This window comes from Sprattus sprattus, assembly GCF_963457725.1.
Source record: "Sprattus sprattus genome assembly, chromosome: 2".
In the NCBI taxonomy this organism is placed as follows: Eukaryota; Metazoa; Chordata; class Actinopteri; order Clupeiformes; family Clupeidae; genus Sprattus; species Sprattus sprattus.
The window spans coordinates 46,266,859-46,277,922 of record NC_137921.1 but is presented as its reverse complement, the minus strand read 5'-3'; the positions used below and the strand labels follow the sequence as shown (position 1 = coordinate 46,277,922).

At 40.9% G+C, this 11,064-nt stretch overlaps 1 protein-coding gene across 1 annotated transcript; it reads right to left on the bottom strand.

The window, feature by feature from the left end:
- Positions 1-560: 560 nt before the first annotated feature.
- barhl2 (BarH-like homeobox 2) lies at positions 561-3,737 on the bottom strand (the record flags this gene model as incomplete). Its single annotated transcript, XM_080833058.1, has 3 exons — positions 561-870; positions 1,823-2,048; positions 3,191-3,737. The coding sequence occupies 3 exons, from the start codon at positions 3,735-3,737 to the stop codon at positions 561-563; spliced, it is 1,083 nt and encodes a 360-aa protein (XP_080689184.1).
- Between the last annotated feature and the right edge of the window lie 7,327 nt (positions 3,738-11,064).

The window sequence follows — 11,064 nt, the reverse complement described above, 5'->3', positions numbered from 1 at the left end:
TGGAAAACCAGTTTAACATCATCAACAACAACAACAACACCAATAATAATAATACTAATACCCAAACAATAATAACAACAACAACATTAATAATAATATAATAATAGCAATAATAATTATATGTGTCTTCTAAACATCTTCAACTTCCTTGTACTCTCCAGCAGTTTCCCAAGCCCAAACTATTATCTCTGAACAATGACAATGGATGATGGATAATTTAGTTTTCAGTCGGACTTTATTCAACCCTTTCTTTCCATCTAATAAACTTTATAAGTTTATTTGCTAGTATAAGTGTATTTGTACAAAATAAAACAAAAACAGAAACAGACAGACATGAGAACAGTCCTTTTTCTGTCGTGGTCTTTGTGAGTGTCCGTGTTCACGTCAGTTCATATTAAATAGTACTTTTTGCTCTTCATCCGTAAAACGGTCTATAAATTGTCTTTTTTTAAAGGTTTGTCTTTTTCAGAATTCGGCGCAGTCCCATACATCTCATGTGGAAAAAAGAAAACGGTTTAATTGTCTTTAAATTCTTTTCTCTCTCTTTTTTTTTTTTTTTTTTACCGTGGATGCGTGCCGGGAATCCCGTTTGCCAGTGGGTTTAACGCTGGTTGCCCCCCAGGCCCAAGGCCATGGATGAGCACCCTGGGGACAAGTGGCCTTTGAAGAGAAGGATGCGGGGCGGCAGGAGTCCGGTACATACTACTGTACATGGCCGCTGCTGCGGCGGCTGCTGTTGTGCTGTCCATGGTCCCCAAGAGACTCGGGTGGTAGAAATAGGGCGACGGAAACATTCTTTGTAAGGCAGAATAATTTCCAGCTTCGGCCAAGAGTTCTAATCCGACAGCGGTCTGCCTCTTCCATTTCGTCCTGAAATCAGATCAAAATACAACAAAATCAATTATTTAACCGGTTCAGACTGCCAATTCCCAGAACGATGGCTTAATTGGGTAGGCCTAATTATTTGAAGCATGAATCGAAGGTTATGCTTTTAGTTAGGGTAAGTTATGGAAAAATGCTTAAAAAGGTGCGCACATATTCTATATTAATAGGCCTATATATTTTAATACTGAAAATATTTCATTTTCGTGTAGCCTAACACTTTTTTTAAAGCAGGTCCTCGGTTAAGCGAATATAGGCTAGCTGCATCGTGTAAATCTAATTCGAATGCATTTTATTTCCAAGAAAATAAAATACACCGAATACTGTATTTTGAATAAACCACATACCCCTTTCAGTCCCCCAAATAACAGTCAAGCATGTGAAAGCATGAAGTGATCACACATGTCCCAGACTGAGTTACTGATGAATAGGCCTAGCTACTTTTTTTTGTCATAACCCACCACCAGACAAGTGCTGATAAGACAGGTGACAACCACACCTTGCAGTGGTCCTTCATGCTACGCCCAAATAAGATATTTACCATCCCAATGGAGCTCTAACTCAACTATTCACGACATACACTAAAACTGTATTTTCTAATGACGCAAGATAGGTAGCGCAAGACCCAATACAAATCTAAATAACAGGCCATCATTCAAATATCTTATTTTCAATTTATTTTTGACTTAGATTAAACTTAATTATAATTTAAATGAGGACCTACTCTATAATTGTGTGTAATGTTACGCAATATGTTAAGTAATTCCAGGGACCTGTTTATTTAGCCACGCCTTACAAATAAACCACGCCAAGAGCAAAATCATATTTTACTGCTACTACTATTAGCCTACTACTACTAGTAGTACTATTACTACTATTATTACTACAAATAATACATATAATAATAACAATAATAATAATAATAATAATAAATACGTACCGTCGGTTCTGGTACCAGGTTTTGACCTGCGTGTCAGTAAGGTTGAGTGCGGCCGCAAGGTCCATGCGGTCTTGAACACTGAGGTACTTCTGGCGCTCGAAGCTGCGTTCCAGCTGATTGAGCTGATGGTCAGAAAAGGCTGTCCGCGCCTTGCGGGGCTTCTTGGAGCGCGACGGCGGGCTGTCTCTGCTGCTGGAGATCTCACGGTCCTCTTCTTCTTTTGTTCCTGAGCAAAACAAAAATCACACAACTGTCAAGGTATATCCTACGACTGTATTAGTGTGCTCATAAAGTTAGGCATTTTCATTTCATGAAGTAAAAAGCATTTGTGACAAAAATGTATGTTTTTGGTCAAATAGGTCAAGATATATTATCAGGTGTATTGGTATAACATAATATTGCAGTATGACCATCTCTTTAAATAAAACTTTTGAAAAATGGGCGTCCTTTCAATTAATTTTGACGTGTTGGCCTACATCACCTTTCTTTCAAAAACCTTTAAAAAAAAATGCAAGAGAATCAGCCAAGAACACAGAAAAAAAGTTTTGAAAATATAGAGGTTTTTTTTTCATGTGCAGGGAATATAGGCGATATATATTTTTCTCAGGAAAGAAAGTGGGAAATCGATTTGTCAATCCGTCTCTATTTGTAGCAGTTTTCGCGGTGCACCATGATCCCCCCTCTAGGAAGAACAATAATCTCTCTAATTGACCCACTAGGGAGGTTCCCGCACCGGGGAAAAATGGCCAGGCTTTACATCTGTTTTCCGTGCTGTTATGCTAATAAGTGGGAACCTTGCTGACAGACAGCACCTAGCGTTATTATTTCATAGAGACCAGGATGCAGTAAAACCCGTAAATAAACATGGTGCTAAAGCAAGCCTGTTTGGTTTAAAGGACTGACAAAAAAAGATGCATTTGGCTCCAGAGGCTTGTATTTGATGTAAAGAGGAAATGGTACATTAATTATGGGAAGAGAGTATTGTAACAAGGATAAAAACTCATATTCATAGTGAAAATGCGTTTATAGATTGAGATTTATTTACAGGCCAGAGTATTGTTTGCAATAAAAATAATTTAGTGTTCTTGATGTCTGCTGACATTAAAAAAGAAATCTATTGAAGTATTATTATGATGTTTTATTTAAACAGGCCTGTGTTAGCATGTCTTTTGGATTATGGTGTGTGAATTGCAATTCAACAATTTTAAAAGACTTAACCATGAAAAAATTATATTTCATAACAATAATCTTAGCAGTTCAGACAGAAAGTATAGAAATACCGAATTTTGCATTTTGCAATCCCCACAACATGTAACCTATACAGACAAAAAAATATCCGAACCAACACTGATTTGTGAAGAAGCTTACCGTTACATTTCATGTCATTCTGAATATCATCTCTTTTGTCAAGCTTTCCTCTGTTTTCATCTTGATCCAGTTTGGGCCTGAAGCCGTCTGCAGGTGAGCAATGTTCCGCTTTGGGGGTGTGATGAGGTGAGGGCACACTGGTGCTGTAAGGTGCGCATGCTGCGAGCGGCTTGCTGTCGCCCAAAATGTCTTTGATTAAAAATGAAGAAGTGGCAGTCCGTGGTACACAGCCAGCCGCTGCGAGCTGCTGCTGTTGGGGCGAGAGCTGCAAACTTTGCGCCTGGTTGTGATGATGGAGATGATGGTGCTGGAGGCTCTCTTGCACCATATGCGGATCGGGGTGCTCCATGGTGACCGAGATGGGGGACGAAGGGGCAGTGCCCACCGTGTCTATCTCCGAGCATGGTGACGGCGTTGCTTGGCTCCTGAAATCCGCTGTCCTGCTGTCACTGAGGCGAAAATCTCCGTTCATTAGTACAGGGTTACCAGAATTGGCCGAGGATAAAATAGTGTCTATTCCAAAACTAGACCCGCTGGATCCTTCCATAGTAAGTGCGAAAGTGGATGTTTAAGTGGTCTTCATAACAACTTTCCCCAAATAAAAAGTGATACAATAAAGAAGAAAATAAATGTTAGCAATGCAAAAATGTAGCAACCCTGGTAAAACGAAGTGTTTTAAAAGAACGAACCAGCTGAGACTGCAAAAATACGCATTTCAGGTAAACAAACGAAATCCTCTTAATTTAAAGAAAGCGTTCAACTGGAGGTACCGCTCCAAGATGTTACATTCAGAGTGGAATCAGGAAAACTGAGGGTCTGTGTAGTCCACGTCCTTTTGTTATGGTTACTGAACTTTCTCTCAAAGTTGAGATATGGAGAGATTCTGAGGGCTAACTCCTCGACAACACGCTCGCTTTTTGCTAGTAATCGTCCTAGTGTTGCTCTACAATGACTTCCTACGTTGACGTCACGGCCCAAGCGAAGGCAACCAATATTTTCTCCTTCATTATAACACACAACGCGACTCCTCTCAGCTCCTGCCATTGGCTGAGTCTTGACGGCACCAGCATCCAACCAATCAGTGACTTCTTACCTTATCATGACAATTTGGAGCCAGTCATTGAATTCTGAATGCTCTGTCTTAGCAATAATCCTTCCACTATCTAACAGCACAAGGGAAAAAATAAATGTCTTGGAATGTGTTCCATTTAAAATACACGTAACTACTGTAAAATGCTTAAATTTGGCTGCGATTTGAGAACGCACTGCAAATTCAGCGAGGACGCCTCTTTCTTAATTTCAGAACAATTTCGTTGTGTTTTCTATTTGGTGTGCCTTTTTATTGGCGACATGCGAGGTTCTTTCCAAAACTTTTTTTTTGCAAGTTCACAGTGCCTTAAAAGGTAGAATATGTTTTTAAATAACGGCAGCGGAAGAGCTCCATTCGTAAGGTTACACTTAATTTGGCAGCTCTTATCTTCTTCAGTCGACCCATAGAAACATGTCAGTAGCGCGAAGAAATCGCAGCTTAGCCCTTTTTTCTGTTAGAGATATGCTGCATGACGGGCTCATGGTGATATTGTCCATGTCAGGCCCTTTGAGTGTAAGCAACTGATTCTACACAGCTCGAGGGGAAACGGCGGTGGTGAATATTGCACATGACATTTCCCCGGCAAAATACCCCGCGTGCACTTCTCCTCTTGATAAATTTGCGCGCCCGCCTTTTGGCTTTGTGTTTTATTTCGACTTCATTATTTATCCTAAATATGAGGGGTAAGTGTGTGACTTGCATCCTATCAGAGGGGGTGGGGATGGGTTTTGCACTGATGCTCAAATGAGTGTCAGCGTAGAGGCTGCGGAGCCTTCACCTCTTGTTGAATATTGGTGCGATGTGGACTGTCATGACAGCGCAACAATCCTCGTCAACCACCGTGTCGTCTTAATTAGTACAGTAATTATGTGGCGCTAATGAACGTTCACAAATAGCCTGTTCAAGCTTTTTTTCATGGCTACATCTCAACTGGGACCAAAGGACAAATTGATGGTAGGCTACTAATACAATTACGAATATTATTACTACTATTATTATGATAATGGTTATGATCATTATAATTATTACAACTGTTATTATTGCCACTACTAACAACTGTCAGCGTATTGATATGCAACTGTTTGTGGACTGCAAGTAGCCTAGTTGGGGTCTTTTTTCTATCGAGTTGTATTTTATATTTGGCCTAACTGGTTTTATCTCAGTAGAAACAAAACTTGGATATGCTTCCTTACACCTTATCATACTTATTTTGTAAGTATGCTCCTAAAATCTTCTCCTAAGCAAGGACGTGCGCTTTGGTCCACCTGTGTGGCCAGGAAGCCAGATCACCAGCCGGCCGGTCTCCCATCTCTCTCCCCTGCAGGTTGTTGTGACCGCCACTCCACCGCGCCAGCGCTTTTGGAGACACCATCTGCAATTGATCCAGCTGGAGATATGCTGTTGTATTGATAGCTCGTCGTGGGAGTCGCCATAGGTTTGTCCTTTGAAATATGCGTAATCCCTCTCATAGGATCTGGGTGCCAGTCATCGCCTGTCTCATGTTCGCACAAGACAACATGTGAAACATTGCAGTTTTCACTGTTTAATTTAGAGATATACCAGTCCTGTGCGATAGCTGTGAAGTACTTGCTAATAACAACCGTTCAAATCTGCTGATTTAAAAGCGATGAGAAACTAATTTATTCAGAGACTGTAAAAGTGGAATTAGGGTGAATCCTGTTTCTGATATTTTTCCTCACGCAGTAGTTAGTATGAAAACGGAAGAATTTATCCTATTAGAGCTTTATGTAAGACAAAATAATAACAGTTGTTCATATTGCGATTTATTAAGAGTTATTAATCTACTCTAAATTGATAAAGTTGATACAGTTTCTTTAAAATAATACTATGCATTTTTGACTCCTGGGTAGATTATATGCGCTTTATGTTTAGGCCTATAAAGGCTTATGTGGAATAAGATTTAAACACGGAGGTTTCATTACTTACGAATACGAGGAATATAGACCTAGATTAAAAACTAAATAAAATAAAATGCAAAATGAACATTGACTATATCAGATGTCTGTACAGAATATTTCTCAAACGGATGTATATGCGCTGAAATGAATACATTTCATGAAAAGGGCTATTTGGTTTGTGTGAGTGTAACATTGAACTTGTCCTTTCTGGCAAATATTTTGCATAAAAGATATGCTATTTTTAACTATTTGAATACATAAGACAAAATTAGCAGCAAGTCATTCTTGACGGTGGAAGTCAACGAACGTTGGCATGTTCAGTGTCATGTTTTTATTATTATTGCAGCAAATGGGGTGGATGTAGTGTAAATTAATATTTAATCATAATTTCAGTTGAGTGGGGATATTGACTTGGTCGTAGCAAAATATTATTGTTATTGATTTTTTCCCCTTTAAAAGCCCCTTATGGAATGCGCAGCCTGTCTTTGCCAGCTCTTTCCACCTCTCATCACAAGGCGGCGACAGAGTTTCCGCTATAAATATTATGAGCAATGATGACTGTCATATAGACACCGTATGGCTCTTTAGTATAACACCCCAATGAGACTTAGGTCAGGGGGGTTGGAATTCTGATACCAAAATGTTTCCACTTGTTATTGAAATACACACTTTTGTCATGATTGGTCTATTTTGTCATTAGGCTATAGCTTGTGAAGCTAAGAGTAAATTAGTTGTGAGAAATGTGAGTCTTGAATGGAATCATATTTGTCATTTTGGGCATGCACAAAATAAAGTTGTGTAAATTAAAATTAGATGTTTGAAGGGTTGCCGTTTTTAAATGCAGCTACACTCTATTTCGCCGTTCAACCTTTACTTATTTAGTTCTGAGGAGCTATTTATCGGGATTTTGTTTATTTTACCTTCCTCTGCTGCGCATTATTGGATTCATAGAGAAAAATCAAAGCGATGGGTGAACACGCCAATCAATCTCGTGAAACGAATGCGGCATGTTCATTAACAGTTTCCTAATTGAAACAGCTCACTGAGCCGCGAGCAATCGCTTTTAGGTTTAAGGGTGCTGCTGGAACAAATTGAATACTACCAGTTAAGGTATCAGCTGATTATCTGGTCAATGATCGGACAGTGAAATTGTAGTTTGCACTGTATTGATTCCCTTGCGGCTCTGCGCTGTGACTGTCAACCTCGATGTTCGCGACCTTTGCTGGAGCTACGCGCCCTGTGTCCACAGATGTACAAGCGGCAATTGGAGAATCACGCGAGGGGCACGGGCCCACAACAGAAATTAGGAACATAAAATAGGCCAGATGCACAGAACGCAGAACACTGGGATGCAGTCATTTCTCATTTTTTTAACCCCCTCTGTTGTGTGCCTTATTTCCATGGCTTTCTTGATACCCTAACAATTTCTTGTTTCATCCACATTCAGATATTTACCTCTTCGTGTCAAACAAGGACAGTTTTCTGCTTAGTTTAGCCAAAGCCTCCCTATAGCTGTATATTTAATCAGCAGTTATAATTATTGTTTGAAGTTTGAGGTGGACAAATGGACTGTGCACATGACCATCACCTGTTCATTCAGCGCACTGTGCTGGGTGTATGCATGCAGTCGCGTAATGATTGGCCTACATAGCAAGAGCTAGTTAGTGACGTTCGTTTGCAGAATTATTACCCTCTTCCACCTAATTTATTTTCTGTCACAAAACATCACTGCTCCAAATGCATCTTTATTGAAGTGATCGTGTGGAGAAGCAGTCTCCTCCGACAAATCAATGACTCCACTTACAGTGTAGGAGACACGTGCAAAGCCAATCAGCTGTATGCACCTATAGCACCTTATTTTCCCCTTATTGTATTAAGCCTGAATGGTTATACTTAAGGCTCACACCGCAATTAATGCTTTGCTGTCACCAATTAAAAGTGATTTTCAAGTGAATCAAATCAATGGACACCCCATGTTTGTGTTGTCCATGGCAGATAGTGGGCATACCTCATAGGGAATGGGCCAGTTAACAGGATGTTTTGATGGTGATAACACACTGTAACCTATCAGATATCCCTGATACCTGTTTGGTGAAATGTTATGAGCTGTCATTCACTTTGTAAGACATGTCCTTGGACTAATACGGAATATTGTTGCTGGTCCTTGCTGTCATCATATCTTGATTAAACGCACATATACACATGGGAAAATAGCACCCAGGTGTACCACACTATAGTCCAGGATCAGAGTTGTGGCTAAAATTGCTGAAATGATAGCTGCTGTACAGTTGTCCACATAATATGTAAGGTGTAGTTAAATTGAATTGCCCTTTTCTAATCAATATATTTTAAAATCCAGATGTTTTTCCTTATATGCCGCGGTATTTTCATCCAAACTCAAATGTCGGGAACCAGGATTCTGTTTGCTAGTTAATCTAAAAGCCATGGAGATTGCTGTTGCATTGCATCTCCAGCCTGTGTGTCTGAGAGAGAGAATGTGTGGTTGTGTAAGTGGGGGCGACAGAGAGAAAGAATTTCACTTATGTGCAGTTCGGTGTATAGATTCTAGACAATACTGCATTTATCAGCGATTCAAAAATGACTCCTTGCACAAGACTAACAGCGGATAGCTGCTTGAGCAATCAGCACTCTATACAAACAATGATGTGATCACATTACCATAGCCAAGTTACAGGTTACAGACAAATTACCCATCTTCAGCTAAGTGTGTCTAACATACCATTCTAGAGCAGCCAAGGAAAGACTAACACGAAATTGTTATGAGAGTCAAAAAATTCAACACGGGATAATAATTTAGGAGCTGCTGTATTACTGTAAAGGTTGCTGCTCGCCGTGCCGTGTGACATTTACAGTCTTTCCCTTTCAGGAGCCCAATATTAAACACTTTTTTTCTTCACTTCTGCCATAAAGGGTCTCTTTTTTCTTCTTTCTTCTACTCGCTTCTCATCCTTTCCTTCCTCATGTCTGAATTTACTCTGTAATAAAACATGTGACATTCAAGTTTAATTTGAAGTGCAATCTGGAATTAATCCAGTGTACACAAAGAGGAGAGATAATAAGACAAGGAGGAGCGATAGACTGTGATGGCCTCATCTATCACAGTTAGTGCCAGGACATAAATTAAATGGTAAAAAGTGTCCATAAGTGTGGGTGTTTGTGTGTGTGTGTGCACGCGCACGCACGCACAATTGTGTATATGTGAATGAATGCATGGGTCTGGGAAAAGAAAGTGTACATTTTTGAGGGTGAAGTTTTCGTCCTAGGCCTGAATCGCACATTTCCATTAGTGTGACATGTGATTACAGCCCCTTTCATGAGTGTCCCATTCATATTCATACGGTGACATGGATCATGCATACATGATTCTCTCACATCCCACGAGGAGGGCATGTGCTTCATACATTTTGCAGTCAACTAAAAATCATGTATGAAATGCTATGGCATACAGCCATGGCTGTGTAGTTGTATGATTATGTGAGTTTGTGTGTGCGTGTGTGGGTGTGTTGTGGTTATGTTGTTACAGTGTTAATTGTGTTCATGTGTATTTTCTCTTGTGAATCCAGTACCATGGAGATTTGTGTTTAGGGTTGCCTGATTTGATCGTATTGACTTTTAGGCCTGATCTGTCTCTCACTCTTCTTTTTCCTCTCGAGGTGGACAGTGACACTGGCATCACATGGCAGAGGACCCTGTCTGTACCTCAGTCTGTCAGTCTGTCTCTCTGTCTCTCTCTCTCTCTCTCTCTCTCTCTCTCTCTCTCTCTCTCGCTCTCTCTCTGTCTCCCCACCCACCTGGCAAAGGTGTGTATTTTCAGAAAAAAGGGACTCATTGAGAGCCCATTGATTTGAGCACTCTGTCCACACAGAACGGTCCTGACAGGCTTGTTATGGCAGTCAGAGAGCGCTCCGTACCACCGCTTAATTACCCGAGCTGCCACTCAGAGGGGGAGCGGCTGCCACGGCTGGCCCCCACTCAGGGCTGGGAGCATCGGCACGTTACCGGACACTCTGTCTGGCCCAGCTCTGTGTTTGATTGATCTGGCCTGATGGTGCCGGAGAAATAATTACGCCATGTTTCTGAAAGGTTGTTAGTGGCTGTGGTTTTTGGTTTTATGTTTCCTGGTTCATGCTTGGCTACAGGTCATAGGATGTGGTGTAGGGGGTGACAGAGTTCAGGGTAGTGGGACACACAGGGTGGGTAGATGCCACCTGATAATATTTGAAACCTCAGTATCACAGTCCTATCATACCACCTGCAGACAGTTTGGCAATAATATAGAGAAATGTCAGATTAGGAAATAGATGGACCGGAAATAGATGGGCCGATGGATGAATGGACAGAGAGATAAACAGATAGATAAAGTGATACGTAAATAAAGGTGGAGATGAAGGGTGACATGGAGGAAGAAGGAGAGAAGAATAAGAGTTTTCATTGTATATGGAGTCAAGATTTGCCACAGGGCTATACATACACTCACACTCATTCACACACACACACACACACACACACACACACACACACACACACACACACACACACACACACTTTTGACCAAGCCCACACAATCTCTAGCGAGAGGAATTTCCTTCCCAGCCAACAAAAGGCAGATTGATTTTGTCCAGGCCCGCTTTAGTCACATTTAAAAACCATCCCAGGGTTATTACCATGATTGGCATCCTAACTGACAGGCTGTTGGAGGGTAAACGGGGGTGTCTGTGCTGAGTGTGTGTGTGTGTGTGTGTGTGTGTGCATGTGTGTGCGTCTGTGTGTCTGTGTGTGTGAGAGTGCGGGGGGAGATATTGGTTGTTTACTGAAGAGTGGGCTGTCATCTAAATTTAGGCACA